General features: G+C 31.5%; 1 protein-coding gene across 1 annotated transcript; it reads left to right on the top strand.

Annotated features, from left to right (window-relative positions):
* Window positions 1–13,200: 13,200 nt before the first annotated feature.
* Window positions 13,201–17,792, top strand: LOC119663128 (the record flags this gene model as incomplete). The annotated part of the gene is made up of 3 exons (XM_038072796.1): window positions 13,201–13,270; window positions 13,362–14,624; window positions 14,700–17,792. Coding segments are annotated over exons 1-3 (4,426 nt in total), but the record flags the coding sequence as incomplete, so codon positions are not given.
* Between the last annotated feature and the right edge of the window lie 113 nt (window positions 17,793–17,905).

Below are 17,905 nucleotides of genomic sequence, written 5' to 3'. Positions count from 1 at the left end.
GTTTAAACAGTCAAATTTCCTTAATTTCGATTGTGTTCATACTGCCTCAAATTAAGGAAATCATATGTTTTTTGTTTACAAATTAAATGTTAAAAATTACTTGCTCTAAACACCATTTGTGTCTGGGAAATTTTAAAAGTTGATTATTATACGGATAAAGGATGGCATTCAATAGTTTTATTAGCTTTAGTGGATTTCAGGCGAATTATTATTTTTCACTCTATTTTAAATTAATAACAGTTACAGTTCTTTCTCAAAATTCAAATTTAAAAATTTGCATTACTTTCAAAATATTTTTTCGGTTTTATTAAAGTCAACTGTGACTGACATTTATTTAAAAAAAATGTCATTTTTTAGTTATCTTAACTTCATCTTTTGCTTAAAATTTATCTTACGCATAGTTGCATTTGAAATGTCCCTTAATTTCAGCCTTCGTTTCAACGAAATTAAGGCTATTTTCCTTAATTTCGTTCTTACCTTCAAACTGAATTTTGTATAGAAAAAACAACTTAATTTGAGTGAAACAAAGTTGAAATTAAGATTTTTGCGTAATTAAAGTGTGTGTGAACATAGTATTACTTACTTATTGATATACTATTCACAAAACAGTTAAATTGTAAATCAAAAAACAGTTTACAAAATTTCCATTTCCAATAATTCAGTTGCATCGGACAATATATTATTTTACACTATGTACTTAAAAATTTTTTTTAAATATACAATAAATATCCTATAAGACATAAAAGAAAGTTTCTGTTGAAAACATGTACATAGTTTTTGCATTTGCATGGAGTAAAGTGCTTGTGCTTCTCGATTCAAATGTAAAATAAAAAGCAGAAGACAAAAGGAGGAAGAGTACTAACAATGCCTGTTGGGGCAATTCTAGAACAGGACAAAATCATTCCAAAACGAAGTCTTTAAAAATGACTAAAGAGTATCTGTATAAACATTTTCAACAACATTTCATACGCTTTGTCTTTGAATATAAATAAATTTGGATGGCTCCCAATCAGAGAGTAGTACATTTTAAGAAAATAGTTTGTTCATTAGTATAACCGTTATTACTGGGATAATATACCAGGATTAACACAATCCAAATCACTTATTGGTATTTATAACAATAAGAGCTACTAGGATTGTATGAACCTATTAAAAAAAAACTTAGAACCATCACAGGAATTCTAACAGGGCACAGTAAACTAAAATACCACCTTACGAAACTGGGTATACATACGAATGTAAACTGTAGATTCTGTAAAGAGAATGAGGAGTCGGCCACACATGTGCTGTTAGGGTGCCCTGCACTAATGCACTAATTAGTTAAATGCAATAGTTTAAAAAATTAATGTTAACAATATTCAACTATGTATATTTATATGTTTTTATTGTAATATTGTAGCCTTTAGTAAATTTAATTTTAATTATATATAGTAAAGCAAAGATAATTTGAGAGTAATTCATATTCATCTTGTAAAGATCAAAGTGTACATGTTCTTTCAATATGTTTTATAGGCGCAATAGACTACACTATTAATCAACTTGGAACTTTTATTAAATCTATTCAACCGGTGACTCTGTAAATGTAAATCAATCTTTTTTATATTTAATATTTTCATCTTTACATAAGGTAAACGTATTATAAATAAGAAAAATCATTTGCCGGTATATAGCTTTATGCCAAAAATTGGTTTTTTTTTGTGCTTTGTTTTTTCAAAGACAAGTTCGGAAGACATCACTACGAGTATTTTATAAACTGAATATATTATTGACGTATTATTGTTCATATATACAAAAATTAAGCAATTTATAATACATCGTTTGCTATGTAAGTTTATAAAAGTACATATTTAGAAGCGCTACGAAATACTTATTTTTAAATAATTTATAAATATTTAAGAGTAAATATATGCAAAAGCTTTTTCCTCTATATTAGTGACATAATTTTAGTATGGCTTTTATTTAATTTTGTACCAAAAATAGAAACAAGTTTAGATTTTTAGTTTTTTATTCCGTTTGTTTTTTAAAAACTCTTTTCTCAATCCGCAAGACGGAGAATTTATATGTACTTACCAAGTTCGGTTTGTTTATACTTCAGATTTCTATAAATTATGCAGTTGATGTGATCATTACGAAGTGACAAACACTTCAGTCAGTAAAGAAAGAAGTGTTACCAACGCAATAAGCGAACTATTGTGAACCTTGATTGGAAATTTCAAGAAATATTGCAATCATATGTAAATAAAAATTCAAACAAAATTCAAAAATTTCATAAATTTGAAAATTAGGAAAAAAGAAAACATTCTTATCATTCCTTTCGATTCTTTATTTATTTTAATTTTCAATTTTATATTAACTGTTTATTTTTATAAAAAAATGTAATTTGCTTGCATTATGTTCACATTTGCAAGATTTGCTGTTTCCCAAGATAAAACTGGACAGATTGCAACAGTGATGCCAATATCTCGCTTAGCGATTATAGGCCAGCATGCGTTTTTTGCTACACCTACGAGCCACCGAAAACGTCTAATATTTAGTCGTTTTTTAATTTTGAAAGTAGTAAATATATATTTAATCACTGCATATAAACTATGCAACAAATTTAAACTGATATATATATCAAACGCATTTATAATAGGTATATTCGGCAGCTCCTAAGTGTGGCAAAAAACAACAAGTTGCTTGCTTAAAGTGGCTAATATTTACGCAAGACAACAACAATACTTTTGTTATCTAAACGATTAGTTATGAAGTGACCAAACATTTTAGCGACTGCAGGAAAAATGTTACCTACGAAATGGTAAATTTGACTTCTAGAACAGAAAAAAGTTATATGGAGTCGTACCAAATGAGTACGGCGCTTGATTAATCATATTGGTTAGATTGGATTGTGCGATCGCATAAGATGCAAAAGTATAATTGCTGATGTAATCACATTGGGTAATAAATCGCTTTCATTAATTGGTAATATATAGGTAAAAGTAATGTACTAATAAGTTATAAAAGAAGTTAGCATAAGATGTCTCATTATTTCGAAAACTGTATAGATTTTGGTAGCAATTCAATACTACATACATACTGATATTTCAACTAAAAATTTTTTTTGAAGATGCACAACTGTATATATAATTTTATGTTAATTTTATATCAAACATCAAACAAACTCGTTATGTTTGTGAAATTAATTACAATTTTCGCAAGACGTTCTGCGTAGACCGAAACTCAATTCCTCAATTCTATTGTAGAAATATGAATGATAGAACACGTGAATAATTTATGAGTTGGGAAAGCGAACTTGTGATTATTGTGTCTATGCAACTTTATGTAAGAAATATTACTTTCGCATACTTAAATGTGATCCACAATTAGAAATAAAATTTACCATGCACAAATGAATTTGCATATAGTAGGTTATCAGCAACACGTGCATTTCTATAAAAAACTGCAATTGCAATAAAATGTATGGTCTACGAATATATTTGTGAGAGAAAGAAATTATTTTTTTTTAAATAGTTTTTATTATTCTGATAATGCTCGCTCTACTATAATATATATTTATATATAATCGCTTAATTCTACAATGTAGTTTTTTCCCTATAGCAGCGCATGTATGCACTTAATTCAATTATAAGAAAATATGGATTGGACTACATTAAATTGTTGATTCTATTTTGTTAGGCAGACATCTTGACTCCTCAATTTAGAACTAAAATATATATATATATATGGAATATATGTATATTATTAGTATGCTTATAAAATAACACATAAATTATTATACATTGTTAAAAGTATCTTCTAAACAGAATGGGGACAAAAGTAGATATAAACCAATGAAATCTTTAAATAAAGATAGTTTAAATAATTGCAACGTATATAAGTGTATTTGTCAAATTTAATTTTACTAGTAAGATTTATTATATAAGTCATTATTTATTAGAATGAAAAATATATTCTCAAACTCAACATTTCCAAATTTTTTCATTTTTAATGATAATATTTTTGATATTATAATAATATTAATATATAATATTTTTGAGTAAGAAATTTCTGATAAAAGTGAACTATTTATCAGAATTTACAGAAAATTAATCGTTTTAGGTACCCAAAATATACAAAAAAAATTTAATCTTCTGAAATAATTTTATATATATTAATAAAATTTAATTTTATATATTTTATATGCATATTAAGTAAAATTAGTTGCTAAAATCTAATCAAAAGGTTAACAACTATAAAATTTATAATTTTTTCTAAATTGTTTTTTTTTTGTTTAATTATTAAAATTACTCATATAATAATGGCTCATATAATATATAATAATTGTATAATATATAGTATTCATATAATTGTGATATCTAGAGAATAGGTGTTTATAACATCTCATATATTTTTTGTTTGTAAGAAACTTGTTTAAGATTAAGACTAAAGTAATAGTTTTTTTTTATTAAAATAAATTATATCTTTAAAAATCTGTATATAAATAATATTATATATAAATAGGGTGTTTCGTACCAAATCGCTTTAAATTGGGGTCCTGATTTTATCGTCCGAGAAACGATGATTGTGATTGTTAATATTTACCGATATAAAATATCGGTTGTAACTGAAAAATATTTAAGTTAAATGTAACCCTAAAGAAAAAAATTGGGGGTAGATTTTGATTTTTGTTCCTTAATTTTGTGGCCAAAAAAAAAATATGACTCAATTTAGGAGCAACTTGTTTGCCATTATTTTTCCCACATCTGTGTCAAATGATATCGGTTCTTTAAAACTTGGATTTACAATTTCTGTAAGATTCTCTGCAATTAAATTTTTGTTATTTTATTTAAGATTAATGTAGTAGTTGTCGATATAGTAATAGCTTCCTCTAGAGCTTGGGTTCTTGAGATTAGGATTTAGGGTTCTTGGCAGCATTTAATCACAATAATTCTAAAATTGCCACCCATTAGTCTAAAAAAAATTGGGTGACAATAACAAAAAAAAAAAATTGCTATAATATTATAATAAAAACAATAAAGGAGGACATATACTCTTATATTATTGGTGTATATAATTTATCTGTCTATAATATGATATTAGATTGTTAGAAGAAAGCATTAACATATATGTAGCAAATGAAAAGTATCTATATAATTCTTACCATTTTTTGTTTTACGTTTAATAAAAAATTAACAAGTTTAATTCAAATACGTTATAAAAAAACCAAAAACCCATCATGATAAGATTATAGAAAACATTAAAATATTGTTTTTCGAAGTACGAAAACAGTTCCATTTCCTGGTTTGTTTATCTCGAAGTCTAACTTTCATATTGATTATCATATATGTATGTTATGTTTTTAACAATAGAATTTTGTCAGAATTTGACAGACATTTACATCTTATCTAACTGTGCCAACTTATCTTAACACATTTTAATATTGAACAAAAATGATAAAAGCAAAGGATTTTTAGTTTTATATATAGCTTCTAAAAGAGTGAAAACTAAAAATTGTTAATAATTACCTTTAATTTATTATCTAGGCAATGATAATTACAAAAAATAATAATATTTAAAAATCTTATTTGCATATAATGGAATAATCAGTTATGGTTCTCAAAAGATAACAATCGACGGTTGGAGTCTATAATAAGACAAGTTTAAAACAATTTCAATTGATTTATTCTGTAAATTTGTTTAATGATTGCAAAAATATTAATTATATTAACTTTAATCATATTTATTATAAAGTTGATATATTGTGGAACTATTATAAGGTATAAGGTTGGGCCGCAGTATATTACCGGCGTAATAAAATAGGGAAACTTCAGAACATTTCTAATATTTATTTCCTGTGTTGTTAAGTACACGCTTAAAATGCTTTGGGGATTATACAAATGAAGATGTTGGAAGTTCCTAGTAGTGAAGATATAAATATTTTTCAGATTAGCAAAAAGCGTTGACATTATACATGAAATTTACTACAAAGCTACATATAGATATACACAAGATTTAAGTGAACTTTAACATATTATAATGTTATTTATGTTTATGGAATACCAATTTTAATATCAAATCATACTCTTCTGTTTTGAAAACATTTTTAGTTTTCAGAAATACTCAATAAAATGTATTAATTGTAAATTTGTAAAAAGTTTTTTGTAAAAAATTGAAACTGGGTATAACTTTTATGTTATGTTATTATATGAAATATATATCTTTAATTTAACCTCACCCACACCAATTATTACTCAAAATTGCTGTGCTTCCCTCAATTACCTAGCTAGGCGCGTTAATGTTCAACTCGTCTGGGGTCCTGGTCATAGACATATCGCGGACAAATGATGATGCAGATGAGCTTGTCAAGACAGGGGTTCTTCTCCCTGATATTTCACTTATCAGATATTAACGTTCCACTTGCAACAGCTAAACTGGCAATTAAACAAAAAATATCTAAACATAACCAAGTAACAATAGGCTGATGAGTCCAGTTGGCAGATAGGTTTAATAAGCGCGATATATGGACTCCAACTCTAAGTTATTTAATAGCATTTTCTGAGAATGTTTCTACAATCTGGAGTCTGAAGAGCAGAGGATGTTTTTAGTGTAAGAAAGTCTTCTACATATAACCATTCTGATGATAATAGCACATAATGCACTTAGAGCCTGAAGTAAAATTAAAGTAATATTGCAGTGTAGTATGAATAACACAATGATATTATTGTTTTAAATTTAATTTGCGTGATTTAATTAAATTTTCAATGTTTTAATTATGCAAAACAAATTAAAAATATTTGTCTGATTATATCTTATTTTCATAAATGCATTTATTCGACTACGCATTATTTAAAATTAATTTTCTGCATTTAATTTTTTTAAAAAATTCTGAGTGCAGATCTAATAACGCATTTATATTTATGAAGAAAAGTTTATCAAAACATTTGCGATAAAGCAAAAATGCCTGGAAAATTGCTTTCATTTTAATATTTTTTAAATAAGAAAATGAGTGCTAAAAACGCACATGTTTTTGATTAAAAAAAAAATAAAAATAAAAATTATAAAAAAAATTTCTTTGTTTTTCGTGGTTTTAAAATTCTTTAAAAATGTTTAATTCTTGAAGTTCGCAAAAAAGTTTTTCAACGAAACGTAATATTTTTTGTTTGGTGTTTTTCTGTATTTGAAAAATCTTTTGTCATTTTATCGTTAAATATTTATTTTTGGTTAAATTAGCAAGTAACGTCATTATAAAGAAAAATTTTGTAAAATAGCTTTGTATTTCGTATACATTTTTATTTTTATCATTAACAATTGCCTCCGATAATTGTGCGCAATATTATTTTCTTTTGTTTATTTTTATATATTTAAACTGTTGACACTATTTGTTTATATTTCTTTTTTTTTTATTATAATAATATATATACAATGATATACAATGAATTATTCTCAAAAGTAGGTGAACGTACGCTTTTGCTGCAAAAATGTTTATTTCAGTCCTTCTCAGGGTCAAGTTTAAAGTGGTTTCGTCAAGCTGCATCTTCACAGATACGAATCAAAAATATTTATCAATAAAAATTTGCCTATAATCTCTTATTTATTAAACAAGATTTTTTTTCGATTTAATTATAAAGGTCAACAGCAAAATTTTTGTTTTTTGTCTTGCACTTATTTTCACTGATAAAAATAATTATATTTTATTTACGTATTTTATGCATATTTTATTATGAATATTTTATAAATACTTTTTATCTGATGTTAATTTTGAGTTTTATTAAATATTTTATTGTTTTCTTTTTAAATAAAGCATTTAAACCTTAAATGTTGAATATTTTACATGAACGTAACGTAAATTTATAAAACAATTGTGAGTTCATAATTAACTTCTCTTATTTCCTTTTTATTTATTTTATGTATTTTTTTGACTTTTTGATTATATTTAAAATAAAAATCGTAATTTTCATTGTCATATTATATATAATTATTAAACCAGTGTTTTCTTCGTATCGATCTTTTGATTAAAATGAGTATTTCATTTTTAAGCAATCAGTTGTAGTCCAATATACATAGATAGATAGATTTTAAACGGGTTGGGAACTTGTCACCACGTTACTGCATCTACTTTCGTTCCATAGACGAATAGCAGTTAAGAACGCCATTATGTCCTTTTGAGAGATGTTGCCTAATTCCGTTATAAGTGGATAGGCAGTTGATAAATATCGAAGTCTGAGTCTGGCGAGACTATCACAGTGACACAGAATATGTACTGCAGTTTTCTCTTCATCGCAACAACTGCTATCGTCTCTTACCCCTATGTCTAGGTTAGCCCAATATAATGAATACACAATTTAACGAACGTTCAATTTATATCAATTTCATTTTCAATCTACAGTAGTCATCCAAAATAACGAACTCCCAATATGGATACCTAATTTAACGAAACCTGATTAGATCTATGTCGAATTTGTTTAAATTTCATTTTTTTAATATACGATACTCGTTCAACATAACGAATAACGGCTTTGACGTACGTCCAATTTATCTAAATTTCATTTATAAATATACAGTAGTCGTCTAATATAAAAAATATCCCATTTAACGTATGTCCAATTTATTTAAATTCTATTTTTTTAACAAGTATCGCATTTTAACGTACCTATGTCCAATTTATCTAAATTCCATTTTTATATAGTCCGGCAGTAGTCGGCTAATATAACAAATACCTAATATCTGTGAAATGTCCAATGTAAGCAACGACGATATACTGTTATTGACTATACTATATAACAAATATCAAAGGTATTTTGCATACTACAAGAAAAAGGTATGTAAAAATATATACCACCTTAAATGCCTTTCACAAATGCTGTGAAAACTGATCTAGGTATTCCATAACGTACTAAATATAGTGTAATATACAATCATATCTTTATTAACAAAGGAATAAAACATTAAGATTAAGATTAACCAAGAAAAAAAAACATATCCATATAAATTCAAGTTTTTTAAGAAAATAATAACTGAACTACTAAAAGTACATTTCATTGTATTCATTCGATTTAATTAATTTTTCGATTTATGGAATGGGTTATTCAAGAAAACTTTGCTAAAATTTAGATGATTATTTTAAATACAAAAATTTATTTGGAAATTAGGGTCGTGTCAGATATTTCACTGGGTCTAAGCAAGTAAGAATCAGTCTACACAGTTCTAAAATGAATTGGGCTCGCTCGTGAGCGTGAGCCATCGTATGAAAAGAGTTTTTTGCCGGCTCATGGGTACGCAAATACGAACTCTGGTAGTTATATTTAACAGTTAAACAGTGCTGCCAAATCAGTACCACGAAATGATAACCTTTTATTGTATAAACTTTTATTATATTTATAATACTATTAAAAATAGATCCTCGGAATTCATCAAAAGAACACTGCAAGGTTTACTGCAGTTCTTTTTGGTCATTGGTGTATAGGAACCCATGCAGATAAACTGCGCATTCCTCATAATCCTCACTAAAGAAGTTGTGGAAACCCGCAGGAAAAAGAAACCATAATACACTTTCTCTGTGAATGCCCAGTTTTGACGTCAAGAAGATGTAGATTCTAAGAAAGATACTTCGTTGATAGTTTATCAGATTGTTCATCGGCGAAAGACCTATTAAATTATTTAAATTCGGCGGAATGGATTTAGTCTCTAATCATCTATACTAGGGTTCTTGCGAGGAATATGGTAGCAAAACGGCGAAAAATCGCTAATTGAGGTACATGAAAGTTATCTAATGGACCTGCCACTGCAACTAACTAACCAACCAACGATAACATAATGATATATATAGATATATATATATATATATGTCGGTTAAAAGTAATGAATAGATTACTTTTGAATCTGTCCGAATTTTATTCTTGCATAAAATCATTCGCTTCAAAAAATTTCATTTTAAATCAAATGTGCGAATTGAATAATTTATGCAACTTTTTAGTTGAAATTAACACAGATTGGTTCGTCCCATATTAAATTATAAAACATATTAAATTTATTCAACATATCTTTTTGGTTTAGTTCGGTTGTCGTTATTTTTTTGTTTAATGCGGCGAGGGTAACCACTTCAGCAAATCGTTGGAGAATTCAAAAGCAGTGCGGCGATGTGCAATCATTGTAACAGTGAAACAATACAAGACTTAAATGAAACAAAGGCCTTGAATCTTGATTCACTCGTAAATAAACCCTACGTGTAGTATTAAGTTAACTTTTTTTACAATTTTTATATAAATATTTTATGGTTTCATTAAGTTTATTATTTTACTCTCAATACTTTTTCACTTGATTTTATTGAAACAAGCTGGTGATATCGTATATTTTTATTATTAATACATACATACATACATACATGTGCGAAATAGTTATTATCAACAGTAAAAAGTTTCATTATCAGTAGTTTATTTCAATTGTAATTGTTTTTTTAATAATTATCAAAGGTTATCATTAAAGTTAATAATAAACTTTCCTTTTATATTATTTTTTATATAATACAATATAAATTTACTTAAATTTACTAATAAAAAATTAAATTACTTAAATTACAATTTTTAATTATTATTTATATATATTCTTCTCGTTAAAAACTTCTTTTTAGCTACAGATAATTAATAAAGATATACTTTAATATCAGTCGTATAATTGTAATGCGCTTTAAACTTTGTACGGATGATAGGCTAAATTTCTCCAGGTCTTACTGTGTAATTGTCCATTTAAACTTAACTCTCCTTACTAATTTATTGCAATGCATTTTAATTTATAGTCAATTTTGCAGTTGAGCAAAATAGATTGTGTTAGAGCGGTTAAAGTCAAATTGTTAATATTGTAGGATTCTGTAGAATTATTATAATTGATGTGTTATATGATTTATATATTATATTTTATTATATTTTAATTTATTTTAAATCATATATTGTATAATTAAATTATTATAATTAATATATTATATAATTCATATATAATATTTTATATGGTTAATATATATGGTTAATTAATTTATCTAACTAACCCTGTATAAGATGTAATCAAACCAACGGTTCTAAGTCTTGTTTTTATTGCCTTTTGTTTTTGCGCTCGAGATGAGCAATTTTTTTGTTATATTTTTTGGGCTGCAAGTAAACTCCGTTGGTTTGATGCTCTCTCTTGTTTTTCGATCGCGAACGTGTCAACACACGGGTACACATAAAAAAGTGATTAAACAATCAATAACCGAAATTGTATAAATTCAATTGTATAAATTAAATGAAATCAAAACCCAATTATAAAAACGTTTATAATTTACATTGTGTTAAAGAAATTGAAATAAAGATCATAAAACCCAATTATAAAAACGCTTATAATTTACATTGGCGACCGTGACAGGACTTTTTGCAATTTTAATAGTGGTTATTAATCTCCAATTTGTTAAAAAATCTAAATATTACCCACGTGTGGTAATCATTTTTTCTTATTAAGTTTGTAATCATTAGTGTACGCGTGTGTGCATTTCTTCCACACGGCTATTCTGTGGACTGTCGAACGTATATACTATTGTGCAATTGGTGGTTCTCGGTTTAGGTCCGCTAACCTCAAACCAGAACCTCGTGTCCGCATCAAGATCGCGCTCGACATTACAACAACAAGATACCTTTACTTGTTGATTGTACATACTTTCGCTGTTATTGTTTTTGGTTAATTTGTAACCATTAAAGTGCGCGTGTGAATATTTCTTCTAACCAGTTATATAGCTAACGCGTGCTAACCATTATAATATATCGTACATCTATATATATATTACCTATGTACTATCGTACGTATATACTCTTGTGCAATTGGTGGTTCTCGGTTTAGGTCCGCTAACCTCAAATCAGAACCTCGTGTCCGCATCAAGGTCGTGCTCGACATTTAAAATAACAACAACAAGATACCTTTACTTGTTGATTGTATATACTTTCGCTTTTATTGTTTTTGGTTAATTTGTAACCATAATGTGCGCGTGTGAATACTTTTTCTAACCAGCTATATAGCTAACGTGTGCTAACCATTATAATATATCGTACATCTATACATATATTACATATGTACTATCGTACGTATATACTCTTGTGCAATTGGTGGTTCTCGGTTTAGGTCCGCTAACCTCAAATCAGAATCTCGTGTCCGCATCAAGGTCGTGCTCGACAGTTAAAATAACAACAACAAGCTATCTTTACTTGTTGATTGTACATACTTTCGCTTTTATTGTTTTTGGATAATTTGTAACCATTAATGTGCGCGTGTGAATACTTTTTCTAACCAGCTATATAGCTAACGTGTGCTAACCATTATAATATATCGTACATCTATATATATATTACATATGTACTATCGTACGTATATACTCTTGTGCAATTGGTGGTTCTCGGTTTAGGTCCGCTAACCTCAAAATAGAATCTCGTGTCCGCATCAAGGTCGTGCTCGACAATTAAAATAACAACAACAAGCTATCTTTACTTGTTGATTGTACATACTTTCGCTTTTATTGTTTTTGATTAATTTGTAACCATAATGTGCTCGTGTGAGTATTGCTCCTAAACGGTTATATATCTAAAGTGTGCTAATTTTAATAATATCGTACATCTGTACATATATACTATATACTATCGTACGTGTGTACTATTGTGCATTCTATGGTTCTCGGCTTAGGTTCTGCTAAGCGCCAAATAGAACCTCGTGTCCGCATCAAGGTCACGCTGAACAATTACAACAACAACAACAAGTTAACTTACTTGTTGATTACTGGTTAATATTTGCTTCCAATCAGTAAGTGGGCGGATTCGTCAACGTCGCGTCTGACAACAACCACCGTAAGAGCAGTTCAATTTCGGAAAGTTCGCTGCTGTTATTGTGACTTTTCGACTTCGTCAAATCCCTTGCTGTTCTCAAGTATCTACAACTGTTTCAATGGCAACGGCAGAGCCAACCACTACGGCAGAACTGTCAGAACTAAAACAACAGCGAGCCTCGACGAAAGCGAGCATTTCAAGGATCAAGACGTTCGTCAAAGGAAAGAGTAATTCGCTCTCACAACCAGAACTGAAATGTCGACTAGGTATTTTAGAATCATATTTTAAACAAATCTTAGCTTTTCAGACGTTGATCGAGAAATTAGATGCAACTGACTCAGCTAGAGATGAATTAGAAGACCTATACGTTTCCACCAAAGTATTAATCATGTCTCAACTGCAGGAAGAGGCCCACAATGCATCAGTGCTAGACGTAACAGCAATGATGCCCACCTCAAGTAAAAAAATTACCACTGTTAAAATTACCTACATTCAGTGGTAAGTACTCGGATTATAACAATTTTATTAATTCGTTTCTCCAAATCATAGATCGCGAAATATACCTCACAAATATTGAAAAATTTAATCACTTGCTGAACTGCCTTACTGGTCAAGCTCTAGAGACAGTACAGGCATTTCCTATTTCGAATGAAAACTATCCAAAGGCTCTGGATAGGCTTAAATCGCGCTATTCCAATAATAGCCTAATCTTCGCCGAAAATATCGCGACACTATTTGATCTACCAGCAGTATCGGGTCAGTCAAGCCAACAACTCCGTAGTCTGGTAAACAATGCATCCGCTTTGTATGGTTCACTCTGTTCGCTAGGTACAGAGAAACAAATATGTGAGGCTCTACTTATCTCGCTAATCATGCAAAAAACGGACGCAATTACACGTAGGAAATGGAATGAATCGCGTAACTTTGACACATTACCCAGTTGGGAAGATTGCTCAAAATTGTTGGATAGACATTGCCAGTTTCTCGAATCACTTGACAGTGGAAACGGCAATCAGTCATCATCACAACGTAAACCTAATAGTCTTAACTCCAAGACTAACAGACGCTCAAAACAATACGCATTTGTTGCATCTACATCTAGCAATTCTTGCTCATTTTGTTCTAGCAATGAACACCTAATACAGAATTGTCATCGTTTTAAGGCACTGGAGGTGGTTCAAAGGTTTGAAAAGGTGAAGAGCCTAAAACTCTGCATAAACTGCTTATCGCCACGCCATCATGTGGTTAATTGTACATCAACGTTTAAATGTAAGGTTTGCGCAAAGCCACATCACACTCTCTTGCATCATTCGCAATTGCCAACGAATATTAAGAGCGCGGGATCATCACGACGCACAGAACACGCTGCTATGCCCAACGACAACGTTGCCAGCCATCCCCATCTTAATATGTCATCGGCCGAGCAAATAATTCTTGCCACTGCATTGGTTTTAGTGAAGGATTCATCGGGAAGTTATCAAGTGGGTAGAGCCTTACTTGATTCATGCTCTCAGGTCAACTTCATAACGGAGGAGTTTTCAAAGAAGCTTAGTTTAGCAAAACATAAACATCGGTTGCATGTTTCCAGTATTGGTAGTTCGTTGACCAACATTAAGTATCAGACGTTCACATCAATCAAATCTCGTCATTCAAATTTTGAACTTGCTTTAAACTTTGGTATTACGAATCACATCGCATATCAACCAAGTTCTGAAATCGATATATCGTCGTGGAAGGTTCCACCAAATACACCTCTCGCCGATGAGCAATTCTTTAAATCCAAGCGCGTTGATCTTTTGCTTGGAGCTGAAAGTTTCTTTGATATTTTGTCTGTCGGTCAAATCAAACTAGGTGAAAATCTTCCAGTACTTCAAAAAACACTATTAGGATGGATTGTATCTGGCAAGTACAAGGGTCAGCCATTTGCATCACCAGCAGCAAAATGCCTATTATCAGTTGAAGATACAGTCTCCGATCAATTAGAAATGATGTGGAAGATAGAGGAAGTGCAATCGGCTTCAAAGTCATGGTCACCAGCACATGGTGCGTGTGAGTCATTATATCGTGAAACGGTCCACCAAAATGCGATGGGAAGAATTGTCGTTCGGTTACCATTCAAAGATTCGCCAGATTGTCTTGGTTTGACACACAATATCGCCTTACGCCGTTTTTGTTCTGTAGAACGGCGATTGTCATCTAATCGTGCACTGAAGCAAGACTATCAAGAATTCATGAAACAATATCGAGAGCTCGGACACATGACGCGTGTTGAGACTCCGAAAACCAACGAACCTCATTATTATATCCCTCATCACTGTGTTTTAAAACCGTCGAGCACTTCGACCAAGCTGAGGGTGGTTTTTGATGCGTCATGTCCAACAACTTCGCAACGTTCATTAAATGATATTCTACTGGTCGGCCCGACAATTCAGCCGGAGTTATATTTGTTGCTACTTCAATTTCGTTTGCACCGATATGCCTTGACGGCTGACATTGTTAAGATGTACCGACAGATACTGATAGATGAACCAGATCGAAAATTCCAATATATTTTTTGGCGAGATACGGAGTCCGATCCTGTTAGTACTTACGAGTTGAATACAGTCACTTATGGTACTGCATCAGCACCTTTTCTAGCAACCAGGAGTTTGCAGTATTTGGCGGACAAATTTGAAACACAATACCCAATAGGCGCTGCACTCATTAAATCATCGTTCTTTGTCGACGACTTCTTAGGTGGAGCAGATTCCATTGATCAACTCACCAATATCAGACATCAGTTAACGGCCATTCTACAGAAGGGTTGCTTCGATCTTGACAAATGGCATTCAAACCATCATGACTTCATCAGCGATACTACAACAAAGAGTTTGAATCTTGATACAGATACAGTCACCAGCGCCCTAGGCATCAAGTGGCACCAAATGCAAGATGTTTTCCTATTTTCGTTCAATGCGCAACCAGGTCAAATTGTAACAAAACGCACCATTTTATCCCTTGCGTCTTCATTATTCGACCCGCTTGGATTACTAGCACCGATCATACTCGTAGCAAAAATTATGATGCAAGAATTGTGGCTTTTGCGTGTGGACTGGGACGAGTCAGTCCCTCAAAATCTTCACTCAGCTTGGAAAACATTTATTCAAGATCTTACAACGCTTTCATCGGTTAAGGTGCCGAGGTACTGCCTATCCATAAACTATCAACAGGTTGATGTACACGGTTTCTGTGACGCTTCAATACGCGCATATGGTTGCTGTATATTTCTCCGATCACAAAACACATCAGGTAAGGTGACGGTCAGGCTATTCACTGCAAAATCCCGTGTGGCACCTATAAAGCGGAAGTCGCTACCTAAACTAGAACTCTGTGGTGCCTTACTTCTTGCCAAACTGTATCAGAAGGTCCAACCAATATTTGCGCAATTTAAGGGTGAAACGTTTTTTTGGACTGATTCACAGATTGTATTACATTGGTTGAAGCAGCACTCATCAACCCTGTCTGCATTCGTTGGCAATCGAGTAGCGGAAATTCAAGATATTACCGCAAATGGGCAATGGAGACACGTTCCTACCCAATCCAACCCGGCAGATGTTGTGTCGCGCGGCTGTAACATCCGCCAATTATCAGAGTCTTGTTGGTTTACGGGGCCGGAATTTTTGTTACTCGCTGATAAATACTGGCCGCATTTGAAATGTCACAACCTGGATATGGAAGAAGTCAATAAAGAGACGCGAAAGGTTGTATTCGTTAACACAAATGAAGACAACTACGTATTACAGGTATTGTCAAGATATAGTTCATACACTAAGATGCTACGAGTAATAGCGCAGGTACAGCGTTTTTATCATGTAACCAAGAATAAATTGAAGAACGGAGAATGTACCCTCCAACCTATTCAGCTACAAAAGGCATTGCACTGTATTATTTGGGTCATCCAACAGCAATTCTTCGAAATTGATATACAACGCCTACAACGAGGGAACCCAGCCGAAGGTACATTAAAGCATCTAAATCCCTTCCTGGACAATGTATTCGGTTATCAATTACTAAAGGTGGGAGGTCGCCTCGAGCTGAGTGACATCTCAGTAGGCCAACGTCACCCTATTTTGTTGCCGAAGGGCTGTTATTTTGTGGAACTTTATGTTCGGCATATACACTTGTGCAACTATCATGCAGGCGCAAAAGCACTAATTGCCCTTACTCGACTAAACTTCTGGATAATTAATATTCGAGAAATTGCATGCCGAGTCGTGCACTCGTGTATTCACTGCGTGCGTTATAAACCCAAACTACTTAATCAAATGATGGGTAATCTCCCAATCGAACGCCTCACTCCAAGCCGTCCATTCGCGCGTACTGCGGTAGATTTTTGCGGTCCGATATTAACGTATCTCCGAATTCGGGGACGGGTTCCATATAAGACCTATATAGCCGTGTTCGTTTGTTTGTCTACAAAGGCAGCTCATCTAGAAGCCGTGTCAGACTTATCTACGGAGGCATTTATTGCAGCACTGAAAAGGTTAATCGGTAGACGAGGGTTACCATCAGACATCTATTGCGACAACGCCACGAACTTCGTTGGGGCTAACAATAAACTAGCAGAGTTAAAAAGAATGTTTTTCGAGAAGTCTAATCAAGTGATGCTGCAGACCTTTTGCAGCAACCAATTCATAAATTTCAATTTTATACCGCCCCGAGCACCTCACTTTGGAGGTCTATGGGAAGCGGCTGTAAAAAGCGCGAAAGGCCATCTGTATCGAACACTATCAAATACTCGATTCACCTTTGAGGAGCTTGGAACAGCACTGATTGAAATCGAAGCTATCTTAAATTCGCGACCAATCACACCTCATTCTTGTGACCCGAGCGATTATGAAGCGCTAACGCCAGCACATTTTCTTATCGGTGGGCCGCTCAAAACTTTATCTGAACCAAGTCCTCAGTATGAAGCTGCTTCATTAATTGATAAATGGTCTCGTATAACCGCAGTCAAACATCACTTCTGGCGCAGATGGTCTAGAGACTATCTGAATGAGCTGCAGATACGCACCAAATGGACAGAAGAACAATCTAACATCACCGAGGGGGCT

The sequence above is a fragment of the Teleopsis dalmanni genome, unplaced genomic scaffold (assembly GCF_002237135.1).
Source record: "Teleopsis dalmanni isolate 2A unplaced genomic scaffold, ASM223713v2 unscaffolded_contig_0148, whole genome shotgun sequence".
Classification (NCBI taxonomy): Eukaryota; Metazoa; Arthropoda; class Insecta; order Diptera; family Diopsidae; genus Teleopsis; species Teleopsis dalmanni.
Note: the sequence above shows the minus strand (reverse complement) of the source record. Positions and strands in the feature narration are given on the sequence as shown.